Source organism: Juglans microcarpa x Juglans regia, chromosome 8S (assembly GCF_004785595.1).
Source record: "Juglans microcarpa x Juglans regia isolate MS1-56 chromosome 8S, Jm3101_v1.0, whole genome shotgun sequence".
In the NCBI taxonomy this organism is placed as follows: Eukaryota; Viridiplantae; Streptophyta; class Magnoliopsida; order Fagales; family Juglandaceae; genus Juglans; species Juglans microcarpa x Juglans regia.
The window spans coordinates 5,424,156-5,451,673 of NC_054609.1; the positions used below are offsets into that span (position 1 = coordinate 5,424,156).

General features: G+C 35.2%; 3 protein-coding genes across 4 annotated transcripts; all 3 read left to right on the forward strand.

Annotated features, from left to right (window-relative positions):
• Positions 1-297: 297 nt before the first annotated feature.
• Positions 298-10,665, forward strand: LOC121244630 (serine/threonine-protein kinase tricornered-like). The gene is made up of 12 exons (XM_041142789.1): positions 298-794; positions 1,970-2,144; positions 2,568-2,651; positions 3,204-3,445; positions 4,391-4,622; positions 4,831-4,995; positions 5,074-5,205; positions 5,548-5,661; positions 7,460-7,507; positions 8,222-8,300; positions 9,883-9,939; positions 10,239-10,665. Exons 1-12 carry the CDS (start codon positions 607-609, stop codon positions 10,298-10,300), a joined length of 1,578 nt encoding a protein of 525 aa, XP_040998723.1. The 5' UTR covers positions 298-606; the 3' UTR covers positions 10,301-10,665.
• A 2,322-nt stretch (positions 10,666-12,987) lies between these two features.
• LOC121244940 (cold-regulated protein 27-like) lies at positions 12,988-18,010 on the forward strand. 2 transcript variants are annotated; one of them, XM_041143192.1, is made up of 5 exons: positions 12,988-13,187; positions 13,761-13,925; positions 14,048-14,354; positions 17,104-17,216; positions 17,523-18,010. In XM_041143192.1, the coding sequence occupies exons 1-5, from the start codon at positions 13,101-13,103 to the stop codon at positions 17,598-17,600; spliced, it is 750 nt and encodes a 249-aa protein (XP_040999126.1). In that variant the 5' UTR covers positions 12,988-13,100; the 3' UTR covers positions 17,601-18,010. The 2 variants fall into 2 exon arrangements, with proteins under 2 accessions (XP_040999126.1, XP_040999127.1); XM_041143193.1 differs by having other exon boundaries at positions 17,588-18,010.
• Positions 18,011-24,098: 6,088 nt separating this feature from the next.
• On the forward strand, positions 24,099-27,397 carry LOC121244043 (abscisic acid 8'-hydroxylase CYP707A1-like). The gene is made up of 9 exons (XM_041142087.1): positions 24,099-24,313; positions 24,414-24,735; positions 25,116-25,265; positions 25,380-25,621; positions 25,802-25,901; positions 26,041-26,119; positions 26,364-26,470; positions 26,563-26,681; positions 26,982-27,397. The coding sequence occupies exons 1-9, from the start codon at positions 24,117-24,119 to the stop codon at positions 27,079-27,081; spliced, it is 1,416 nt and encodes a 471-aa protein (XP_040998021.1). The 5' UTR covers positions 24,099-24,116; the 3' UTR covers positions 27,082-27,397.
• Positions 27,398-27,518: the final 121 nt, after the last annotated feature.

Below are 27,518 nucleotides of genomic sequence, written 5' to 3' on the forward strand. Positions count from 1 at the left end.
ATCCCACGTTTCTTTCGGTGTCCGCTAATTGACCAGATACCACGAAAAGAGCATGCAACCGTCAGATTAAACAACTAGTCAGCACCAACACCGCAACCAGACTCCCTGGATCCACTGCGGCCAATTGGACAAGCACTAAATCCCATTCTCCTCCTCTGCGCGTACATAACACCGCCCAGTCATGAACCCACAATTTCCGACGTGGAAGATAGAAGTTTCCGGCGCACCCTCACTCCCACATTTTCGTACGCACCGCACGCCCACGCTAGCTGGCTTATATAGTTATTAATATATGTATCTCCGCCGACACCAGCGTAAGCCCAGACCCACCTGCCCTCTACAGAAGTGTTTGAAAACTCTGCTTCCCAGAACAATGGCTTCGATTGCACTCCATTGTCCACGAAGCTAACAACAGCTACTACTGCGACTGCGACAACGGAAAAGGAGATCATTGCCAGTTCATATACTTATCTGTGTCATTTTTACAGACATTTTGCGTTCCCTAAATCTCTCAGTCGGAACTGTATGCTCTTTGCAAAGAAAAGGTTTCTCTTTTAACGAAGTGCCTCTCTGACTGGGTCTTTTGAGGCTCGTAGATTGATTCGAATGGACGGTGGTGATGGGACGGTGAGATTGGGGGCTCTCAACTTGAAGCCCGATCGGGTCCGCTTAGACTCAGGTCCAGATGTCTCCGTTTCGTCGCCCGTTACTAGGCAGAAATCCGCTGCTGCCAAGCAGTTCATAGAGAATCATTACAAGAACTATCTCCAAGGATTGCAAGATCGCAAAGACAGGTCCAGTTCTTTAATATATGATTTTCCTTCAGGTTGAGAATTTTGGTGTTTATGTTTGCATTCTCATTCTTTGATTGAATTGGTTTTTGGTTAAAAGAATAGTAAGTTCGTAGCGGTAACATTTTCATTTATATTGGACCTGTGGTTTTGCTACAAAAGATTAGGATACGATTGGTTTTGTTTTTTTCTTGTAACTTTTGTTGAAGCTCTGGTTGGTATTTGGGAAACTGGGATTTTTTTTTTTTTTTTGAAAGGAATATAGTTTTATTACTCAATTCCTTTAAATCAAGGAAAGAATACATGGGGAAAATTCTCCAAATCAACAATTACATTAGATGCAAGAAGAGCAGCTTTAGCTAAATTATGAGCAACTAAATTTGCTTCTCTTTCAAAAGAAAGTAACTTAGACTTGATGTCCCCTATAAGCAATCCTATACTGGACAAACTCTCATCCTTAGAGATAGCTTGAATAACTTGCAATGAGTCACCCTCCAAGATGATATTACTGAGCCCCAGTACCAATCCAAACAAGGTAGCTTGAAGAGCACCATTTGCTTCTGCCAATAGGGGATTGGGAAAGAAGGATCTTTTCTTCCTCATGGTAGCTATAACTTTAGCTTCCAGTTCCTTACTATAATACCAATTCCAATGCATCCTTGGTTCTTATCTATGGCAATGCCCCAATTGATCTTGAAGTTCTCTGAGGGGGGAGGTTCCCATTATTTATGACATTCTTTAATAAAAAAGAACATATTTTTCTAGGATAAGTAAATTATGCTAATATTCTGTCCAAGTCAGATTCATATATTTTATTGAAAAAGAATTAATGAATTTTTTCCCTTGCTTTTTTTTAATGGCAGGTTTGGGGGGTGGGATGAGACACAAAATTCTCTTCTCATCTCATCTCATCTCATCTCATCATTACACATTTTTCAAATCCTCATACAAAATATAATAAACAATTCAACTTTTTCAAATCCCAATTCACCTTTTTCAAATCCCAAAACAATAATAATATTAAAACACAATATTTTAAACTCTCAAACAAAACACAAAATTCTCATCTCACCCCCCAAACCTGCCTAGTATTTATGATGTCCCTCTCTTGAAAATGGCAGAGGACTATTTCTTCTTTTCAAATATATGGTAGTTTGTTTCATATTACTTTGTTGCAGACGTCGAGCACTTCAAAGGAGAGCACAAGAAGCTCAGGTATCTGTTGAGGAAGAAGAAGAGATGCTGAGGAATTTGGAGCGAAGAGAAACTGAATACATGAGGTTTCAAAGACGCAAAGTGGGAATAGATGACTTTGAGCAATTAACCGTAATTGGTAAAGGTGCATTTGGTGAGGTATATGTTTTTTTCTTGGTCATTTGATGAGGCATGTGAGAATATTATACTATGGAAATCACTGGCGGTTTCTCAGGTTTTCCTTTTTATTGTGTGATGTAGCATATTTTAAAGTATTACATTTGCACGGTATATGTTTGCTTTTATCTCGGACATCCGGTGCCAATAAAAAAGAATTGCTTTTAAATACTGAGTTACTCTATGTTCCGTGCAAATGTAATACTTTAAAATATTAAAAAACCCAGATCAATTGTAATTTACTTGCCTCGTTGGGGCCAGAGTCAATTGTTGCTTTGTGAAGGCCAATAACATAGCTTAGCACAAGCCATAAAAGTTCCCTTGCAGCACAGAATGTAGATATAGGTTATATATTTAACTGGTAGGTGGCATCACACTAACACATTATGTGTCCAATAAATCCAGGTCAGGCTATGCCGTGCTAAAGATACGAGAGAGATTTTTGCCATGAAGAAATTGAAGAAATCAGAGATGCTTAGCCGTGGACAGGTGAAGCACTATCTTAGATGACGGTATTATCAAATTAGAATAAATGGATGCTTTTATTGGGGCACTCTTCGTTTTCTTCATGGTTGTAAAAGAATTAATGCTATAAGTGCTGCTGTATCTGATTTATTCATAATTGTCTGGGGCTTTAGTTTGAAAAAATGTTCTGTTCTGTTCTTAACATTACATGTTATATCATTTCAGCTATGTTTGTTTATATTTATCAGCATGCCTAAACAGTCTATTGGAAGTTACCTTCACTGGGGTGTCCGTGCGACTATGGAAAGGGGGAGTGAATAATTTATTGCCTTAAAATTCAAAACAAGGTATAAAGTGGATTGAAAACAGAATGCTAAATTAGGTTTAAAAACTAGAATTCTGATGAAACCTTTGATATACTTGAAAAAAAGAAGTTGCATAGAGCAATTCGTTGATATTAATTACAAATACACTATCTGATTATTTAATGTGATGTATCTAGAATTGAGTTCCGCTTGTGTACGCTTTGCGCGTCAGGTTATGTTATTAATTGTTCTACTTCCTTCCTTAATACAGGTTGAGCATGTTCGATCTGAGAGGAACTTGCTTGCAGAGGTTGATAGTCGGTGCATTGTAAAACTCTTTTATTCTTTTCAAGATTCTGATTTCTTATACCTTATCATGGAGTATTTACCTGGTGGGGATATTATGACGTTACTGATGAGGGAAGATATTCTTTCTGAAGACGTTGCATGCTTTTACATAGCAGAGAGTATTCTAGCTATCCACTCAATTCATCAGCACAAATATATACATAGGTATTCTATTTATCAATTCATTCTCTTTCTATCTTCACTATTACATCCATTTTATTAGATTTGTGCATGCATACATTAGAATGAAGCTAAATTCGTAGGCCGGGCTTCACTGGTACTCCCAGTCTGAAAGTAGGATGTGGTGCAATCTACAGGCTTGTGAGGACCTATAGAAAGATATTACAAATTAAACACAGGCTATGCCTAGCTTGGGCTGAGCACAAGTTTCACTTCAAAGTTGGAATATTGGTCAAGGATAGTCTCAGTAGGCTGCAAATTTGTCACAAGTAGTGCTAGGCTGAGAACCTGAGATCATATCGATCTTGAGATTGGCTTAGTATCCTATTCTTTGCAATTAGACATTGTAATTTATCTTTTTGGCTACCATGGATATAAAACTCAAAAAAGAAAAAAAAATCTATATGATTGTTTAACTTTATGATATATCGATTAATATTTACTGCACTGGATTTGGTTTCATGCCCATTTAGAACTTGATATCCCCCATCCAAGATCTGTCACTTGCTGATTTAAAGTTTTGAATATGCAATACTTGCTGCTGTTCTCTTTCCGATCTTGACTGACTGACCAAGTTTAGATATTCCTAAAATATATGATATACTGTTTCAATGGCCATTAGGATGGTCTCTTTTCCATTTTGTCATTTTCAATCACCCGATAATAAGTTACAACATCTTTTTTTTTTTTTTTTTTTTATGCCTGCCATTAGTTGTATTGCTTTTCCCTTGGCTGAAGACTTGAGTTGGACAGGAAAATAACTTTTATGAAACTGAAGTCCTTTTCACTCTCTCTCAACTTCCATGAATTTGATCCAGAGATTAATGGGAAATTTAGCTATACCTTCTTACACTTATAAATACATTTATCTCGTTTTTTTCAAGTAAAACATTTAAGCTTATGCTTACTCTTGTGGTTTACTGCTTGTAGGGACATAAAACCAGATAACCTGATCCTGGATAAGAATGGCCATTTGAAGCTTTCAGATTTTGGCTTGTGCAAGCCTCTGGATGACAAGTATTCAACAATATTACTGGAAGATGAGGATTTTACCACCCAGGAATCCACAGCTGAGACTGAAGGACATTCTGGCTATGATAGAGCACCTTGGTTGATGCCAAAGGAGCAATTACAACGATGGAAACGTAATCGTCGTGCATTAGTATTTATCTGAACTCTCTCTCTCTCTCTCTCTCTCTCTCTCTCTCTCTCTCTGAATTCTCTGGTGAATTTGAGTCATATCTTGTGTGCAATGTTGAGCATAGCACCGATTTTCTTTTAAGAAAACACTGTTCAATTTTCTTTATGTCCTACTTCTTGAGCGGTATTTCTACACATTTTCTGTCATTGATTACAGCTATGTTCTATAGGCTTATTCAACTGTTGGAACTCTTGATTATATGGCACCTGAGATTTTGCTCAAGAAGGGGTATGGAATGGAGTGTGATTGGTGGTCGCTGGGAGCAATCATGTATGAGATGCTTATTGGCTATCCGCCCTTCTGTTCTGATGATCCCAGGATCACATGCCGAAAGGTAATACTAATTTTTGGTTCTTGACCTTAATTATGAATTTTATTTCCTAATAGACAAGAATTTTCTGTCTTGCACCAGATAATCAATTGGAAAACGTGCTTGAAATTCCCCGAGGAACCAAAAATATCGGAGGAGGCCAAGGATCTGATATGTCATTTATTATGTGATGTCGAAACAAGGCTGGGTACCCAAGGAGTGGAAGAAGTAAAGGTAACCACCTGTCCAAGGAAAAAGCAATGTTCTTAACAATCATAAGGTTAAACTTTGAAATGGTCCAATTGTCCATTTGTATGATAGTTTGATACGGGAAATGAATCAGAAGTTAAATACTGGTCTTCCAAATAGTCCATTCGTAAAATAGGCACACCATGCAGTCATTCTTAAAATCTTAGAAAAACTATATTGAATCACGTTTTAGTAGACTATTTCAAAATCTGATGAGCATATTTATACTTCTATACTTTTTAGTAAAGATTTCTTCCTTATAAAAAATATTTATACTTCTATATTTTGATGCGTTATTGTTTTTATATAAGTTTGGTGTTTTCATAGGCACATTCATGGTTCAGATGCATTCAGTGGGACATGCTGTATGAAATGGAAGCTGCATATAAACCTACTGTAAAGGGAGACTTGGACACTCAGAATTTCGAGAAGTTTCCTGATGTGAGTATGCTGAAATGGATTCCTTGTTTCATACTTGGGCATTTGCCTACTCTTTTGATCAATAAAAATTTGTTTACCAATAAAAAAAACAAGAAGAAATAGATTCCTTGTTTCTTTTAGTCTTATTTAGGACAACATTGGCTAATTTAGGACAACATTGGCTAGATGAAAATAAGAGTTAGATTCACCATTTCCCTTCGTGCTTGACGGGGTTCTACTGAGACACCTTGGGTTTTCAACCTTTCTTAACATAGACCTTGTATTTTCTAATTGCTCTAAATGAGTCCTATCCATATTTTGGTAACAACTGTTACCATCATGTATTAATTGTCCAATGAAGTTGTTCTGCATGTTAGAATATTTACATCTTTTCTGTGCCATTATTATATGTTACTAACAATTTAATGATAAGAATGAATATAGAAATAAAATTAGAGGGTTAGAGAAAGAGAGAGAGAGAGAGAGAGAGAGAGAGAAATCAGTGGCTGCTGCCGGCTTTCAGAAATGAGGGGCATAAGTATGTCCCAATGATCAAACTTGACACCCTTTTGATGAATGGGCAGAGCTACCACCACTCTGCTCGGACAACCAACTCAGCTCCAACCTCAAGGACAAGGTTATGAATTTCATGTTAATCCAGAAGCAAAGCTGAGCCAGCCAGCAGATCTGCTGGGATTGATGTAGATGTGGACATTGTGATCCAAGATTGGCCAAAACATGTAGATTGTGGTCCATGTTCCCTCTGAAGTGTCTAATGCCCACCAATAGGGCTGTAATTGAGCTGAGCCGAGCCGAGCAGGTCTTTGGCTTGCCAAGCTCAGCTCGACTCAAAATACTCAAGTTCGAGCTCGAGCCCGAGCTTGAGATTTTTTTTTTATTCTTTGTTCAAGCTCGACTCGTTAAGCTAAACTCTCAACTCGAGCTTGAGCTCAACCTCGTCCCACAAACGAGTTCGAGTCGAGCCAAGCCGAGCTCGAGCTCAAGTTCGAACTGTTTATTTTTTTTATTTTTTGAATCAAATTTAATAATTAATAAATTAAATAAATAAAAAAATAAAAAATCTAATATTAATTTATGCAACTAACAAGTAAAACCTCTATTGAATTATAAAATTTTAAAAAATTTATAAATAATTAATATCTAACTAGTTGATATTTATCCAAAATAACAATATATTATATGCCTACATATATTATTAATACATATACTTAATATGATACGATATATTTATTTCATATATGGTTCCCACATACTGGTATATGAAATTATTAAATTTTATCGACTAATTATTATACAAATTATAAAATATATTTATGAAGTATATTCACTATATAGACATAAGTAATTAGATTACATATTATATATTTAATTATAAAAATGGTATGCTTATATTATTAGTTACTATATATATATGTGTGTGTGTGTGTGTGTGTGTGTGTATTTAAACATAGGTGTATGTATATATTTATTAATATATGAATGAGTTTGAATCGAGTCGAGCTAACGAGTCGACTCGAGCATAAACGAGCGAGCCTTAACGAGCCTTAGTCAAGTCGAGTCGAGTTTTGTCGAGTATGTGTCATTTACAATTCGAGCGAGTATCTGCTTTCACAAATGAGCTTTTTTTTTTCACGAGTCGAGTTCTATTCGAGTTTAACCGAGCGAACTATCAACAGACTGGTTCATTTACAGCCCTACCCACCGACAACCTTATGGAATGTTTTAGAACATGAAAAGGGAAAACAGATTGCCATGGAAAACACCTTTCTGATAAGCCTTTTCTTTTCTACTTTTATAGGTGGAAGGTCCACCATCAGCAATACCAACAGTGGGACCCTGGCGGAAGGTACAGATTCAGTACTTTCTCCATTTTTTATGTGTATTTTTAAAGCTTCTCAGAAGTCTTAAGTAATTAGTCTCTGCTATGTCTTTTCTATTGTTTTTTTGTATAAAGTTTTTAAAGATGTTTTTAATGAACTGCTAAACACTGGCGTTGAATATATCATGTAATGTGCATGCATATTAATGACATTCTTCTCATCTAACGGCTAGTTGTTATCCACTCGACCAAAAAGAGAGAAAAGGCCAGTTGTCCTCCAGTTCTTGTTTCAGTGAAATGTTAAATTCCTGTTATATCAAACACCAATTGGACTGCTTCCAAAACAAATTTTCATATCTATTTGGAGCTTGGAGATTGTTTAATTTGCCGAGGGCCTGTGCACCCCCAGGATTAGTTGAGACTTTGTTCTCAGACACCTGGTGCCAATAAAAAAAAAAAAGAATAGTAATACTTTAGATCTATAATTTTTGTTTGGAAGGAGGTTGAGATAGGGGTAAATTGTGCTGAAGACTTGTACCTTTTTCCTTGTGTTTTGTGATAAACAGTTATTTCCATGATCAATTAATTTACTCCATTCATCATCATTTTAATTTCTAATATATTTGTCATTTTTCCTCATTTTTCATAAATTATTTATAGTGATTGCTATGCAGAATAACAGCTTTTGCTCTGCATTTGACACCAATTCCTAAATTAGGTTTTGCATATTTGATTTTGCAGATGTTGACATCAAAAGATACAAACTTCATTGGATTTACTTTCAAGAAATCAGATGTCCTTAAATCACTTGAAGATTCAGGTATGCTACTATTATCATTTTGTTAGCTTCATGTATCAGAACTAAAAGTCATAATTTTCTACCATCTCTACGCTTGGACGCTGCTCACAACAGCTCCCAATTCTCCAGCCTGTTAGACTTAAAGAATTTTACCGTTTTTCTTTTTCTTGCTAGTTGGATGTATGTTTTTGTATATTTCTTGTGCTTGAGTTAGGACTCTTTGCACTCAATAAAATTTGCATTTCTTGCCTCTATCAAATACTTCAGAATTTTTTTTTTTTATCAGTAAAAGATAGATATTATATATATAAATGAAATAGGCATAACCCTTGTACACAGGAAGTATACAAAAGAACTCCTAGTTACATTCTAAGAATGATAAATTAAAGACAAGAAATCCTGGACATTATCCCCATGTAATACAATAGTGGAAAACCAACACATTAGAATGTGGAGAAAAAACTTTTCAGCTCGGTCGTAGTGCGTTCCTTATCTTCAAAGCACCGCGCATTCCTTTTCGTCCAAATGCACCACATAATACACAATAGAATCATCTTCCACCCTGCTGTCACTTGATGGTAGCCTTGCATCTTTTACCAACAACCCAACAAATCCACCACCCTTATAGGCATAACCCAAGCAACATCTGCCCTTAAAAAGATCTCATCCCACAACACCCTTGTTACCTCACAGTGCAATAAGAGATGGCCCACAGATTCTTCATTCTTCTTGCACATGTAGCACCAATCTAACACTACACATCCTCTCTTCCTCAGGTTGTCCGTGGTCAATATCTTCCCAAGAGTAGCACTCCAAACAAAAAAAGGTTACTTTAGAAGGCACACGAGACCTCCAAATATTCTTCTAGGGGAATGGCGTAAATATCAAGTTGTGTTGTTAGGATGCTATAATTTGCTTTAACTGTACATAACTTGTGGTTATTGGACCTCCATTTCAAACTATCTCGCTGTGCTAAAGGAATTTCCGTGGAATATAGTAAGCTGAAAAATTATGAGACAATTGGTAATTCCCAATCATGTAAATCCATGTTAAAGAGAATATTCCACTGATGCGCACAATGAGAAAATAAATGCATGTCTGCCACTGAAGCCTTCCTATTCACTGCAATACGATATAAGGCCGGAAAAACCCTTTCCAAAGCGTGGTCTCCACACCATACGTCCCTCCAAAATCTAATTCGAATGCCCTCACCAACTACAAAGCGAATTTGATTTGCAAAACATGGTCATCCCTTCCTTATATACTTCCATAAACCCATCTCATACGCTACTTCAGAAATTGAGCTCCTTATTTACCTCAGGGAGCCCCATTTGGATACAGAAACGGTTTCATCTCATCTAATCTTATTTCATATCATCATTACAACTTTACCGAATTCTCACACAAAATATAATAAACAATTTAACCTTTTCAAATACCAAAATAATAATAATATTCTAACAATATTTTATTCAATTTTCATCTAAAATCATGTCATCTTATCTCATCTCACTATCCAAACGGGGTCATGACCACTTTTTTCTACTGTTGTGTTACTTATAAATAGTTGGACCAGACTCATCAATTCAGGAGTGGATTGCAGGTACGGATATGGGTTCAAATGGATCGTCGAAGGCCCCATCACTAATTTCCTTGTTAGGTATGATTAATCTTTTCGTGTTTGATAATGAGATCTTTTTGATATCAAGGTGAAGTAAAAATAACCATATCCCACAATTAGCAATTGCAGCCTATCAACCGATTCCGATTCCTTTTCTGCTTTCTCATGACCGAGCAGAACAAAAACTCACATGCTAGATTAGACATCCTAGGATTGCATTCACACTGGAGCACTGCTGACTACATAATTCTTTTCCCTTTTGTTAATTTATAACAATTAAAATGCTTAGTGGGTAGCTTAATTATCACTTCTTTATTTTTCTTTCATATCCATTGTAGGTCGGATCGACTTGCAAGGAACTGTGATACCAGAGGGGGAGCAGAAGCACGAGGAAACTTGAGTTAACATCGTTTTGTTGTGCTTCAATTCGATTAGGTATTATTATTCTCTTCACAAACAAAGATGAAGGTACTACAAGAGGCTGGTTTCGGTTAGAATAGCTAGGTGAAAGCATGAATAAGCTCATGATCTTGAGCACAATTTTTGTTTATACAATCACAGAATGTATGGGTGATACTGTAAAAGCCAATATCAGTTCTAAATGTCTTCCCCAAGACCAAAAAACTAAATTGTACCTTAAATAGTTCTGTGTCTATCCAATGTAACATAGCATCAGTTCGTTCAATTTTGTTTGTGGAAGTGGATATATGTCTGTAAATTATACGATTTTTTCAATGAATGCTTTGGATGTTGTTATTATGTGCACTCTTCTCGTGATCAATATAATTTCCCTTAGCACTTAGATCATGGTAGGAAATATTCATATCAGGTTGTGTGCAATGAGTCCCATGTCACAGGTTCGATTTTATCTAGAATCAAACTGCAATTTAAGTAGGAAGTTATGGCGGTAGTTTGCTATGCTAGGTTCCATGGGTGAGTCCAAAGGGCTCTGTCGTGTGGTGGTTCTCCGTCATAAAAAAAAAAAAAAAAAAAAAATATCCATATCAGGTTTGAAATGAATTATGATCCCTAATTGTTAGACGTAATTGGATGGTCTAATGCAAAAGAGAGAACCACAATATTAAATGCTTGTGTGGGATCTATGCTAGTAAAAAAGAGAAATCCATCAAACCGGTTCGGTTGTTTTTATTCAATCAACAGCCCTCCACGTAAGTTTTCTATTTTACATACTGTGCATTTATCTACACCTGATCAATAACTCATCACTGCCCTGCCTCTTGTGCCCTCGTTCCTCTTCCATCAAAGCACCCATCACAACGAAAGTGCAAAAAACACAGAGATGACGGACCTTGCCACCGAGCCGCAACGGAGCTCAACCGGTTTGAAGGAGTTCAAGGGTATTGCAATACCGATTGGAAGGGTCTAGAAACTATACGCATCCATGAAATTTCGACCGTACTGAGAGAAATTGCAAAAGAAGGAAAAAGAAAGTTATATCGATTGAAAAGGTCCAGAAACTATACGAAAGAGGCGAACGATGGTGGGCAATTCTCGCATGCATGGCCATCCCTCACAGAAACTCGATTTCTGAGTTTCTCACAGAAACTCGATTTCTGAGTTTCTTGAGTTTGCTTTCGACCTAGAATGTTTCTTTGCCTCTGCATTTGCTTTCGATTTCTGGTATCTATACATAAATTGTCTCTTTGGTCTTTGAATACTTATGGCTTGTTTACATTGCGTGTATACATATGAAAGTCAGTGTTTGAATACTTCGGCCAATGTTTTTTTATGAAAATTGTTTAGTCCCCTAACTGTTTGACGAAAGCCAGTGTTTAAAATATTGGGGAAGGGGTTTCGTAGGGGAAAGGGTTTTTGCAGTTTAGGTAGCTCACGAGTGAAGGGATTTTTATTAATTTTCGATTGTAGTTTGAGGAGGTGAAATCGGTGCAAATGGATGGTGGGTCTGTGATCGGTGGAAGAGGGAAGAAGAAGAGATGCAAGGGAGGGGCTCGTGGGTGAAATCTGTGTCTTGCAAATGATCTATTCTATGTGGTTGAGAGTATTGAAATTATTGTGTGATTTCTGATGTAGCAGCAGTTGATAAGCATGCTGCTTTACTTCATATAACAGCCCAACCGCTTAGAAGCGGTTCTGATTAAAAAAAAACAATGTTTTAGTTACAAAGACATTTCATAAACTGACGTGCTTTGATATGATACATTAAATTGTAAAATTACTTTTATTATAAAGTAAATCTAACGTATTATATGAAGTTATGTCAGTTTGTAGATATAATTTTATAAAATCTCTACTTAATACTTCCTTCAAAAGAGTTTTACACTCACAACGTTAAATATTGAATATCTTACTTACAACATTAAAAAGAGAGATTAAAAAAATAGATTAAGAGCTAGTTTGGATAATAGAATATTATGAGAATATTTTATTATTATTTATTATTTTTTTATTATTATTCACAAAATATTTAAGATCACCTTACTATCAAATCTATCAGGATACGTTTGGATCATCAAACCATCTCAATTCATCATTATAATTTTTTTAAATTTCAACAAAAAATATAATAAATAATTTAATTTTTTTAAATTTTAAAATAATAATAATATTAAAAAATAATATTATAATAATATTTTATCAATTCAACTCAACATCTAAACGCGACTTTAAATCTCATGTTTTACACTTATTCTTATTCTGCTACTTATTAAACGTTTTAAACTGTCTCTTCATTTGCTGTACTGATAATTGATACTAGAATAAATCATATACACGTGTCAATTTAATCAAAGGAAGGCCAATCCAATCTCGTTAACAACCCCAACGGCATCAGCAAATAGTTTCAAGTTACTTGCGGGATAAAGCAGCAAGGAATATGTCGTGGGCCCACCCACGTGGCACTTACAAAAAAGATAGATTTTCGATACAAAAATATCTGGTTTGTTCAAATATTAAAAAAATAAATAATAATAAAAAATTAAAAACTAAAATATCTCGCAACCGGCGCTGTCGAGCTAATCAGCACTGACGTGGCAACCTGTTGGCCCATGAAACGTGTAAAAGCGAGCGACAACTGTAACGTCATTTTTGTCTTTTCTCCTTGATATAACACACCAGCCGCCTCGTCGTCCTCCTCCTCCTCCATACTCATTCCTTAATTGCCCTTTTTTTTCCTTCTTCTTCTTCTCGCTCAATTATTCTGGACCTTTTTCATCGTAAAGATGGGGGATTTCGGACCAAGAGCAGCACCGACTTCTTCTACAGTATCTAACGATGGGTCCTGCGAGACCAAGGAGCCTTCCAGCTTGGTATTTTTCTCTTCTTTTTATTTTATTTTTTTGCTTTTATCATTAGAGATTCTTTTCAATTCGGAAAGCGTAAAGCTTTTCTTTTTCCATCTCGGGATTTGTTTGCTTTTATTCCATGTTGTCTCTTCTTTAGGCGCGTGATGGGTTTTACCGATGATTCATTGATTTGGGGTTCATGGGAAGATTAAACTGGGTCTTGTCGTTTAAAAACTTTCGGTTTGAGAAAATAAATAAATCTTCAACCTTGTTTTGTTTCCCTGGTTCTGGGTATGAAACTGATCTGTTCAGTTAGACAAAGAGAAGAATATATTACAATATACACAAGTATCTATAGGCAGTTGTTGGATTTGAAGATTCCATACTATACTTATTGTTTCCTTGGCCATTAAATTGTTTTAGTTGTTTATTGTTTTCTTGCCATTCTTTTAGACCATATATATATTTTTTAACATGTTTGGCACGAAATTTCTTGAACGTGTTCTTTTTCTTTTATCCTCAATTGATAAAAGAAACAGTAGGAGCATTTGTTTTTTCAAGGATTTCTGCCAGTAATGTTAATCTATTATATACCAGTGTACTGAATGGACAGATGAGAAGCACAGTTTATACCTCAAGTCCATGGAAGCATCATTTGTGAACCAGTTATACGATTCCACGGATTTGCTTGGTTTTTGCCGCTTGTTAGATCCAACGTATTACAGGAAAAAGCATCTTAACACCCGTACCACTTCTGGCCAGGTTCCAACTGATCTCTCCTCTTTCATTTGAATTCTTTTACGTTGTGTATATCTATATATGTAATAAGTATGTGCTATGTATTTATTTTTTCTTAACTGATTCTTTCAATCTTTGTTTCCCAGTTTAAGGTTCTTCGAGGAGGTTGCTGGCAGAAGATTAATTTTGCAAGAGCTGATGATCTTCAGCTCAAGAAAGCAAAAGGGTCTCGTGTTCTTTTGACAAATCCTTGGATACGGCACTTTAGAACTGGATGCAAACCCCAAGTTGTAGCACCTGCAGATGTACAAAACATTGCTGCATCCACGAGTGAAGCGTTGGGCTTAGATGGGAATCATGCTATGTTTTGTGGATCAGCTACTTGTAACTCGAAGCACATTCATGCTTGTCACTTTCATCTGTGCCATCGTGATTTGGTTGGTAGCGGCGCAGGTAATTTCATCTTATTTTGGTTGGTAGTGACAAAGAAAAGAACAAAGTAATAAATCAAAGGAAATTATTCAAAGATGAATTGTATTCTTTCACATTACCAACTTCTATATGTAGTACATTCATAGTCCAATGACGCAGTTGTGGGATTAGACCTAAAAACAACCAGTTAGATGAGTGCCTCAATATCGTTTACGAAAATTTCAGGTGTCCTCTCCGTAGTATTTTAGCTCTCAATAGTAGGAGGAACAGGTTGAGTGACAGCAGCAATCTTACGTAAAGAAGCTCAGTTATTATAATTGATCTATTAATTTGGAGTATAGTTGATCTAATATACTGGTTGATAATAGTAGGTGCAAGGGGATTATTGGGGTGGCCTGATTTAAGAACCTGGGCTATGGAAGGGGAGAAGGCAGTCATGACCATTTCAATATAATGCAGGTTCATGGTGGACCAGCGACTCTCTAATTCAGAGAGAAATTTAGTAAGAGAACTGTAAGATGGGAGAGGCGAGAGATGCTGGATAATACTCAAGCAATTGCTGAAGATTTTTTTGGCTCAATCTTGTGTTGGTCTCTAGGTTGTGGACAAAAAATTGATCTTTTACAAGGTTAATCTGCAAACTTAGGCCATAACCTGCAAACCAGCCCACAAACCAGAGACCATTGTGGATGAAAGTTTGATTTTGCAAGGCTAATTGGCAAACTTAGGCCATAACCTACAAACCAGCCCACAACCAAGAGACCATTGGGGATGAAAATTTGATCCTTATCTGGATGATCTCCAGCATCTACGTTGCCTTTTATTATGCTTTAAAGCTATTTCAAGGTAGAAAATAAATTTGGCCAGATCAGCATTGGTCTCGGTTGGTGCTGTGCAAGACATGGGAGACTTGGCTAGTATCCTGGGTTGGGGGATGTCATTGTTTCCCATTACGTGCATGAGTCTCCCATTGGGGGTGTTGGGGACTTGGCTAGTATCTTGGTTGTAGGATGTCACTGTTTCCAATTACGTATAAGGGTCTCCCATTGTGTACATTGTTCAAGGAGAAATCCATATGCGATGATATCATTGAGAAGACGGAACCACAAGTGGCTGGTGGAAAGCAGCTTTATTTATTTAAATGAGGTTGACTCTATCTGTCTCTTTTCCCCATCCCAGTTGGTGTGGCCAATCTTATTGGAAAGTTCCAAAAGGATTTCATGTGGGTTGGGAAGACGGCAATCGTTGTCCAAATTAGATGCTTGAGGAAACTCTCAAGTACAGTTCTAAGGGAAGGAATTCAACTGACACTACAAGAAAACTGCTTATTTATGGCTAGTTATTTCTTGCAAAAATGACTATTTCCTGTTAAAATAAGTGTTTTCATCACAAATAATCATTCTCGTCACAAATAATCCGTCACAAATGTTCGTTTTTCTTGTAGTGTGATCGGCAATGAGTTTAGATTCAACCTAGTTAGGTTGTCAAATATTTGTGCTTCCATTTCTTTACATGGAGTGGGGGTACAACAGCTGATTTTATTTAATAAAGCTTTGTTTGCAAATGACTTTGGTGTTATGCCACAGAGAGGGAGGCTGTAGATATTGTTTGTGGAAGTTTAAGTATGGTAGTATGTGGGGTGGGAGGAGTTCTAATGCAGTCAGCTGAACCTTTGGGGTGGGAAATTAGAAGAATATTGAGAAGGGTTGGGTGAACTTTTCTAGACATATCATATTGGTGGTGAGAGATGAATGTAAGACCTGTTTTTGGCATGATGTGTGGCGCAGAGATAAACCTTTGAAGGTGCACCACCTTCCCAGAACTGTTTCAAATTTTTTGCTATGAGGAGGTTTTCGTGGCCTATCATCCACATTCTCCAACGATGACTGTGAGTAGAATATCACCTTTATCAGATTACCACATAATTGGGAAGTAGACAATCTCTTATACTCTCTTAGGTTTGAAAGTGGAGGTGAGGACAGAATCAGGTGTATCCCTTCCATAAGGCAGATGTTTGAATTTAAATCTTTTTTATCACATTCTTCAACCGTTGGATTGCCCTTCTTTTCCTTGGAAAAACCTCTGGCAACCCAAAGCATCTTCCCAGGTTGCATTTTTCGTCTATACGACAGCTTAAAGGAAGTTTAATGTTGGATAATCTTAGGAAGAGCGTGTCATAGTGATGGACTGAAGCTGCATATGCAAGAAGAGTGAGGAAACCATTGAAGGAATGGCATGTGTGTAGACAGTGGAGTTTCCAGAAACAGTAAAAGGCACTAGAAGAAATTTTAGTAGGTACCACATAAAAGAAATTTTTGTGAGACCGCACAAAGGTGGCGTGGATAAAGAAAAGAATATGTGAAGTAAGCAGAGAATTATACAAGAATTATGTGGCAATTAAAAAAATCTCTGAACAATATTGGTCTCAATGTAGTACTTGGTTAGGTATGTTGTCTATTCAAGTGTAATATGAAATCGATAGTATACTGTCCTAACTAAATAGATAGACAGTGGTCTGGTAAAATCATGGTCTGTTTCTAACAGCTTGCATGATTAATATCACTTGGCTAAACAGAACAACATGCCGTTTTCTACTGAATAAAGCTTCAAATATCGATGTGTGTGTATCTCTTTGTCTTAGTGCATAATTATGATGGTGGGAAAAGGGATCTAGATAGGATAGAAACGTAGAAAAGAGTTTAAAAGAATGTTATCTTAAAAAATCGTTCTATATGTCAAATGATCATTCATACCATTTGGGTTTTTGCAGAGGTGTCAGATCAGAACTTTGGTGATGAAGAAGTTGAAGGAGAAAAGGAAAACGGTATATGCGATGGAAAAAGGATGAAATCTTGTTCAACTGATGCTTCTAGCAATGATCAGGTAATATTCGTAAATTAAATTATGAGCTCTTCTACGTACAAGCGGATTCGCGGACCAATTTGTGCACCAATGTTGATGTAGACTATTTTATCAGGTGTTAATTAAAAAAAAAGAAAGAAAAAGAGAGCGTTTCATTAAAGTCTACATTTCCACCTCAGCATTGGTGCGCGTATTGGTGTGCAAATCCGCATACAACCAAATTTTTCCTTGAATTATATTGTTAGAATCCTTGCATCATGCTCAAGATCAATGCATTATGTGGGCATAGAGGCCATAATGTTGTCCATCTTTTCATACTCTTTCAAGGTTGTTCCACATGATAACTCTTCCACAACAGAAGATGTTACAAAGAATTGTATTTCTGCGGCTAGGTGTAAGTCGTGACTGGATGACACAGAACATGACTGACTCGTGCGACTACCGTCTAACCACGAGGTTATTGACCGAACTATGCATATCAATAATGAGGAGTTCTAACAGAAGTTTTAAATGCTGTGTCTGAGATGGAAGAGTTCTAACAGAAGTTTTATTGCCGGTGGCTTAAGTGCTACTACAGGCAGGAAGTATAAATAGTGTTAGCGTGTGCTGTCACTGCGGTCTACCAATCTTGTATATGTGTACACATATACATACATATATATATATATATATATATATATTCTCCCTCATCATCACTACTGGCTGTGTTGGGAATTGGAGACATGTTAAACGACATGTAGACATTACTTATTATATCTAAAGAGACATTTTTCATGTTTCTTGCTGATGTACTGCAATAGATTTCTGTTAAAGCCGTGGTTGATGCCTAAAATTCCTTGTAGTTGTATCTGTGTTTGATTTAGGCTCTAAAGAATTTGAAATAGGCTTTCAGTTAACTCATGCATCATACTAGTTGAATACGTGTGCAAATCAGCTGTAAAATTGGGTAGAGAAAATAAAGGTGGGGCTATGAAACTGATTATATAACAGTTGAACTAATTGCTTTAATCCTCCTTTCCCCCACTCTCCATAGCTACGTATTGGAGTCATACACTGACGTAGATTGATTTGGTATGACGGATTTATGTTACAATAAAATGAACATTACAATCTGACGTATTATATCAAATCATGTCAGTTTATCAATTTATTTTTGTGAGATTTTATTGTGGATTGAGCATTTCTCTTTGTCTAATGTTTTCTCCCTTTAAATAGTATGAATATCTATCTCATCTTTCCTGGTTAGAACAACATCAAATATCCACAGCGCTTCATCGTTTATTCACTTGGTTAAGCACATGATTAATTACTAGATATGGAACCACATATAAAATGGGGTTTTAATAAAAATTCTAAGAGTAAATACACATTGCCCTCTCAAACTAGCCCTCAGTTTGAAATTACCTCCCTAAACGATCAATCAATTTCAACAATGGCTGATCTCATTACATGCATGCCTCACCATTGTACCAAAAGTGTTGTTAGACACTAGTTTTGAATATCGTTTCGGTGACCGTTTCGATTAAGGCATTAGATATAAATAAATAAATTATATATGTATAAATTATATTTTAAAATAATATCAATACAAGTCTCAAAAAGAGTGTTAAAAAATTAAAACACTTACTTATAAAACTTAATAATACTTCTAAGTTCTCAATCCAATTATTTAAAAAAAAACCACTCATCTTTATCACGAAAAGTGGAGTAGAGATTTGATTTTCAATTCTCAAGACAAGTGAATTAAAAAAGTTAAGAAAATAGTTTTCAAATATGAGTTGGAGTGACAATTATAAAAATATGTTGAAAATATAAAATTTTGGCCGGTACACTGAAAACTAGTGGGTATTGATCGAAACGCACTGAATGGCCGGTATTTAACCCGGTACAAAACACATATCTCTCCCGTGCCGGTTACTATTCTGGCATGCACGGTAAATACTGGTCAATATGGCACGGTATTCAAAATATTGATTACACCCTTACACCACTTATGAATATTATGTTTGACAAAACCATGTACCCTGTTCACTAATAAGCAGTCTAATATTATTTGAAAAGAAATGTTTTAACCATAAAAAGAATATCTTACAAAATATACTCACACGCAGATATGGTTCGTTAGAATCGTCTACACTTCTTTTATAGTCGGTGTTCCAAGTTTCAAACAAGAGAAGAAGATGCGTGCGAGATCCATATATATCGCTCGATCGATCGGCAGAAATTAGATATCAATTATTGCGTACCCGAAGAGTCCCGAAATAAACGTACAGCTAGGATTGTGACACGTTGCAAAATCCCAGATTACCTTTGATGCCACGCTCACCATAAGGATCGTGACAAGTTTCAAAATTCCAGCCACCTATATATAATATTATTTAATACTTGATCGATGATCAGCTCAAATCTTTGTAAATGATCATCATGAGTTTGGTAACAATTCGTGTTTAATTTATTGATTGATACGCATGTCATGACATGAACTTATTAAAAAATAAAAGTTATATGGGTCGACTCTTTAATTGTCACGTAAATGACGTTACATGCAGCATGCATGATCGATAGTACGTATTACGTGCATGTAGCTAGCGCCACGATCGAGTGAAATTTTGATACATGGTTTGTTTCTGTAATGTGAACAAGTTGTTAAATTTCTTCTTTTAGTCCTGACAAGTTGGAGATCAGTAATGTTAATACTAGTCTTCATGCAAAGAAAATTACAATATGAGAGAGAATTAATTAATTAAAGATCATTAATTAGAAACAAACCTCATTTGATATTGTAGCATGTCTTATTAATTATTATACAATAAAAAGATCAGTTATAATCTACAAGTTGATTTGTCATGAAGTACTTTTATTTAATATTTTAATTATTTTCTGTTTGGAGGTGTAGCATATATTTTTCTTTGAATAAATATGCACGAGCGACTAAAAAAACCATAAATCTTAAATATTTTGGTTGCTTGAATAATCTATGATTAAGATTAAGGATAGACAAAGAATGTGGATCTTTTTCTCTCGGTATTTCAAGAAACTACTTATTTGTGATCAGCTATTTCCTACAAAAATGACTATATATAATTTCGTATCAAATTGAGTTTATTTTTATCGCAAATAATCCGTCGCAAATGCTTGTTTTTCTTGTAATGAATCTAATTTAAAGATCTATATTGCTCAAGATTAACATTAAATGTTATAGGATCTATATGTTGTATCTATCTGATCTCGTAGTTACATAAAACGTTTCATATTTGAAATAAATAATTATAAAAAAATCATTTTCCAAGGAGAGGTTATTCTTTGAGGTCATATGTTAACAATCCGTTTAATAAACAATCCCACACAATTGCTAAACCTTTTCATTTAATTTAATTATCGTACAATTTTTTAATTCAAACACTTTCTACAATTTGAAAATTAATTGATAAATGTATCATGTGGACTCAACTGAATTCAATGTTCAGACTCACATTATCTACAGAAAGTATTTGATCATGTGGTGAGTTTCACTTGCGGTGTCTGTTTCTTTTAAAAATGCAGTAGGTGTTTGAGTCAAGAAAATTATAGAAAATCCCAATCCTCTTTTAAACTGATGTAGTTTGATGTGGTACATACGACAGATTCTAAAGTTACTTTTATCGTAAAGTAGATCTAACAGATTCTATGAAACCACATTATCAGTTTGTGATCAGTTTATTTTTGTATAATCCTTTTGTGTATATAACACTTCTCATATTAATTAAAATGCGTGCTATATACGGATCCATCTGACTAAGATTGATGATTTTTCCTTTTATCTGTCTTAGTTTCTCATCGAGAAAATTGTGAGAGTTTCGAAGTCAATAGAAACCGCGCCTAGCTAGCTGTTTCTTGGTAATGAATTGAAGAGGTCGGTGTTGACCTTTCCTTTTATAACCTGTCCCAACTACAATATCATGAGTAGCTAGTATCTTAACTCCTAGAAATGTCCACATGACTTAATTTGGAGACCCATTTTCCTCCTGATTTGATTTGCCAACAGAAACAAGTTGGAATTCTGATCTCTTCCTTTCTAGTAAAAGCAAGAACATAGTCGAATAATTAGTAGGGTTCACTAGTTTATTTTGAGGCCTAGTGAGAACAAGATGATCAATGCAAAGTAATTAGGTCAAGCATGTTGAATCTAATTGGCACAAAAGAAACTAATTATCACTCTAATTCCATGTTTATAAAGTATTTGTTAAAATAATCATGTCGTAATTAGATTAAGTGATCACTTAATCTAATATATGTCCCATGACTAGTATCCCTATTACGGCGATTTATTTAATGTCGTCACAAATGACTTATGAGTTTTAGATATAAATCCCATGATTATTTTAGCTAAAGCTTTCGATAAATGGTTGGTATGGTGCTGTAGTTTATGGAGACTCGATTTGTGAACATTAGTGGTGAGAAAATGGATAAATGTCATTAGACATGAGTGAGACTAATGACAATATGTTAACTATAATGATGTAATTGTTGGACTCCATTTACCTTTCTTCTTGTTTGTTTGATTTAATACAATCTTATCTTGCAAAGAAAGAAGTGGGAGGGGGACTTCCCTCATGGTTGGAGTTGAATTATTAGGAGATGTTTGGGAAATGAGACGGGATGAGAATTTTGTAAATAGACGTAAGATAGTTTGTGAATAGTAATGGGATAGTTTAAGTTAAGTATTTATTAAGTTTTGGAAAATGAGAGAAAAAAAGTTGAATTATAAATATTATAAAGTTAAAATATTGTTAGAATATAATCTTTTAATATAATTTTTGTTTTGAGATTTGAAAAAATTGAATTATTTTTTATTTGAAAATTTGAGAAAGTTATAATAATTTGTTTGATAAAATTGTAATAATTAGTTTAGAATTGTTTGTGTTCGAATGATATTGTTTGGAAATGAAAGAAGATGAGATGTAAATTGTTTCCAAACATTTCCTTAGTCATGCATGCCACACACACACACTACTATGATAAATGATATTTGAAAACCTAAAACATTGTGCAAGCCTCGAGCATTTTTTAAAAAAATAATAATAAATTTGGGACCACATGAAAAATTATTTTTTTAATAATAAACTCTATTTTTTTTTCAAAATGAGTGCGCGTGGCTTGCACACTCTAAAACTGTATATATCATTGCCCTATCTCTACATATCGAGAGTTACCACATGATGATTAGCAATACTACTATTATCATCTGAATTTATCAACCGTAGTTATCGTATCTGATTTGATATATTTTAAGTAACTTCATAAATCTTGATTATTAGATTATAAAATTTCTTAAAATGTGTTACATCAATTGGAATGACTAGACATATAGAATACACAACAAAAAATAGTAATTCGATTGCCTTATATATCTAATTATATGCCCTTAGGGATAACATTAATGCAATTACGCCTCCACTTAATTGGCGTGAATTTGAATCAAGCAATAATATAGCAATTTGGGATAAGATCATACAATTAAGTAGTCCCCGGTACGTAATTTAATTTCCTTGGAATATATCATCATGTCTAGCCTGCATTTTCATATTTTTTATTAACAAATTGGCAACGTGTTCTTGTTCGTTTCTGTGTCTAAAGCACTCCATTCGACACGTTTCATGTTATAGCTTATCAATGAAGAAACTCTGGCAGAAATCTTACAGCAGGAGATCAAACCAGATTATTATAATTAATTGATTAATTTTCATATTCTGATATGTACGTAAAACCTACGCTTATTTTAAAAAGTTAAGACTGATGAGAATGTGTAGATTTTATTATTTAAATTTATCTTAACAATAATAATGGCAATATTTTTATTTCTCCTTTTAAAATTTTATTATTATGTGTGTGTGTATATATATATATATTAATTAATGTGATTTATTTTAAAATATATTAAGGAAAATACTTTAGCCACAAAAAGATTTTATAAAAGTAAATCTACAAATTGACGTAACTTGATGTGGTGTATTAGATTATAAAACTACTTTTATTGTAAAGTAAATCTAACGTATTAAATGAAGATATGTTAATTTGTGAATTTAAATTTTGCGATATCTTTTTATGGTTGTATCACTTCTTATATATTAAGTGTGTTTGAATGTTGAAGTGAGTTGAGTTGAGTTGAGCTGTGATGATAAAATATTGTTAGAATATTATTTTTTAATATTATTATTATTTTGAAATTTGAAAAAGTTGAATTGTTTATTATATTTTGTGTTGGGATTTGAAAAAATTGTAATGATGAGTTGAGATGAGTTGAGGTGAGTTTGGTAACCAAACGCACCCTAAATCAATCTGTAAGAGTAAAATTGACAAATTCAAAAATTAGAGTAATATTATCGCTCAACATTAAATATAGGAAAATAATAGTATAATTATCAAATATGTCCACTCATATATATATATATATTATTTTTTCTTAATATTTAAGAAAATGACTATTGCCTTTGAATGTTGAACTGAGTTGAGTTGAGTTGAGTAAAGTTGAGATGATAAAATATTATTAAAATATTATTTTTTAATATTATTATTATTTTAGGGATTTGAAAAAATTGAATTATTTATTATATTTTGTGTTAAAATTTAAAAAAATTATAATGATGAGTTGAACTGAGTTTAGTCCTTGTCCAATGTATATATATTTAAGGAAATGCTAAGGTGACTATATATCAAACGTGTCTACCAAATGCGCGCACTAATGTAAATGAGTTTTTTAATTTTTATTTTCTTTTTCTTTAAGCATTTTTTAAACACCCTTATAGTGACTAAGGAACTTGAGCTTCTATATAAACCTCATTTCTCCCTCTCTGCGTGGCATAGAAATTACAAAGATTTCGGATTCTGCACTTTGTGATCAGAAAGGTGGAGACGAGTAGTACTGATCATTCGCTGATAGAGATGTGTGGAGTTCTTTTCTGTGTTTTCATCTTTCTCCTTACGATTATATTCTCGTATATTTTCCTACGAGGGGAGAAGAAAGAACCCCAGAAAAGAGCAAAGCTTCCCACAGGTACAATGGGATGGCCATACATAGGAGAGACTCTTCAAATGTATTCTCAAGACCCAAATGTTTACTTTGCAGCCAAACAGAAAAGGTTTGCTGCATGCTCTAAAGTAGTGATTGTTTAGACACGAACTTTCTGCTCGATCGTTATTTTTCTGAACTACCTGATATTGGAGATGGAACTGTTTCAGGTATGGAGAAATCTTCAAGACCAATATTCTTGGCTGCCCTTGTGTCATGCTGGCTAGCCCCGAGGATGCTCGGTTTGTGCTTGTGACAGCTGCTCACTTGTTCAAACCAGCCTACCCCAAGAGCAAAGAGCGTCTGATTGGCCAAGCAGCACTGTTTTTCCACCAGGGGGAGTACCATCTTCGTCTAAGAAAGCTTGTCCAAGGATCCTTGTCCCCTGAGGCAATTCGGAACTTGGTGGAGGGTATCGATGCCATAGCAGCATCTGCGTTGGATTCATGGGCAGGCGGCCATATTGTTAATACTTTCCACGAAATGAAAAAGGTAAGCCTGCTCAGTTTTGTAAGTTCTTTGGCTTGGTTTCTTTTTTGTTGGAATTGGAGACGGGACACGTATCTCTTATACCCTATTATGAAACACGTGTTCCATGTTCGACGGGTCTAATTCCTGCCCGGGTATGGGCAGTCGATCTCCAAATTAGATTACTCTATATCTACAAACAACTTATACAAAACATCTTACAAATTGACGGGATTTTATCTGATTTATTAGATATATTTTAAAATAAAATTAATTTGACAAACTTACGTACGAGATGAAGTCACATTATGTAATTTTTTTTAACCAGAGTATTTCCCTTAATCTTAAGCATATACTGTAGCTTACTGTTCATAATAATTGGTTGGTCCTCGAAGCATTTGCAGTTTTCTTTTGAGGTTGGCATACTTGCAATTTTTGGCCATTTGGATGGTTATTATAGAGAGGAGCTGAAGAAGAATTACTGTTTAGTAGATAAAGGCTACAACTCCTTTCCTACTAACATTGCAGGAACTCCCTTCAAAAAGGCGCTCATGGTAAGCAAAATGGCCGCAATAACTTCAGATCATGTGTATTGAACTCTTCTTTCCGGCCAATTGATTGTCTTTTGGCCTCTTCTTTCTATCTATTTTTTGTGGGATTCTGTGCAGGCAAGAAAGAGGCTCACTAAGATTCTCAGTGATATTATTTGTGAGAGGAAGGAGAAGAAATCTCTAGACAAGGATCTTCTGGGTTGTCTACTGAACTCCAAAGACGAAAAGGGTGGGATTTTAAGAGACAACGAAATTGCAGACAACATCATTGGAGTACTGTTTGCAGCTCAAGACACTACAGCTAGTGTCATGACATGGATTGTCAAGTACCTTCATGACAACTCGAAACTTCTTCTAGGGCTGTAAAGGTATGATCAACAACCATCTCGCTTGTTTGTTTTGCCATCATAAAAACAAAAAAGTCAAAATATCACTGTTTTTTATACAGTTGTTTGTCTAGTATGCCAATAAACAGGCTTGCAAGTATACTTTTCTTTTTTTTCTTTCCTGTTTGCTGTGCGTCTACACGGACGAGTCTCTTTGCAGGCTGAACAGAAGGCTATTCGCATTTCAAATGATGAAGGTAATCGTCCACTGAGTTGGAGCCAAATAAGAACATTAATGCCAGTGACTAACAAGGTATGTACAGAGTGTAAAATATATCACTTGCATTGACAATTTTGTTTCACTTTTTTTTGGACATGTTGTTTAGCCAAAAAGGGCAGGGAGTTTTGTTGCATGGGGACTAACAGTACTGGGGAACTATGGTTTTACACAGGTAGTACTGGAAAGCTTGAGAATGGCAAGCATTATATCTTTCACCTTCAGAGAAGCAGTGGCTGATGTGGAATACAAGGGTAAGAGGAGCACCTAAAACTGTTTATGACACTAAAAAAATTAAAAAAAAAATCAAGAAGTAGGATCATTTTAGCAGAAGGAATTGGTATTCAAATGGGGAGGCCAAACAGGCCCTTAAAAAAAGAGACAAAAAGGAGACATTCTCTCTAGACTCTGTAAATTAATAGAATATATGATTAAGAACCAGTTTTCTAGAATACTATTGACATTTAAAGAAATGACTGACACCATAATCTGCAACAGGTTACCTAATTCCTAAAGGATGGAAAGTGATGCCTTTGTTCAGGAACATTCACCACAATCCAGAGTTCTTCTCTGATCCTCAGAGATTTGATCCTTCAAGATTTGAGGTATGACTACATCCCTGCATAAAGTTATATTAAGCTACTTAAGTTTCAGTTTTTGCACTCTTAAGACATTTTTTTATTTCATGTTTATCAAGGTTGCCCCAAAACCCAATACATTTATGCCCTTTGGCAGTGGAGTTCATGCCTGCCCAGGAAATGAGCTTGCAAAGCTGGAGATACTGATTATGATTCACCATTTGGTCACCAAATTCAGGTATCTTACAAAGGAAAATACTAAAGAGGAGTGCTAGAGCTGCAAAGGGATTACATAAAAATAATTACACAAACTGACGTGGCCTTATGATCCGCCTGATCTGCTTTACAAGAAAAATAACTTTACAATCTGACAAACCACATGAAACCACATCAATTTGTGAAATTATATTTATGTAATCACTTTGTGGCTATAATATCATACTTTTGATGCTGGTTGATGGGAAAGGCTTTAAAATTAGTAGTATATTAAGTGTGTCAATAAAATAAGCTTGTAAATTAAGTTTTTCGTGTTTTGCAGGTGGGAAGTGGTGGGAACCAATAGTGGCATTCAGTACAGTCCATTCCCAGTGCCCATGGAGGGACTCCCAGCTAGATTTTGGAAAGAATCTACTACCTAAAAGCAGCATATGTTCAAATTATCACCACCATCACTCCAAAACTCATGGAGGGTTGGATGTTAATGTAGATCCTTACTTTATTTTCCCTAGGTTTTGATTTTTGTGACATATTATCACTAAAGAAACTTCACCTCTCAGTCTCACGCTCTCTTTGAATCTTTCTTTTTCCTCATAGTTTGAAACAAATATGCATATCGCTTTGCCCAACAAGTTTTAAAGAGATTGACAATGTTCTTACCTAATTACTCTTAACGTTCCTTGTCCATCAATAGTAACCACGCCTGCCTTTGAGCCATGAGATAGAGGCTGCAAAATAACCGCGTGTCGCTACGGCAATTGGCCATTTGGAAGATGGAAGACATCCTAGTTCAAAGATAGAGGACAATCACTATAAGAAAACTGCTTATTTGTGATCAATTATTTCCTGTCAAAATGAG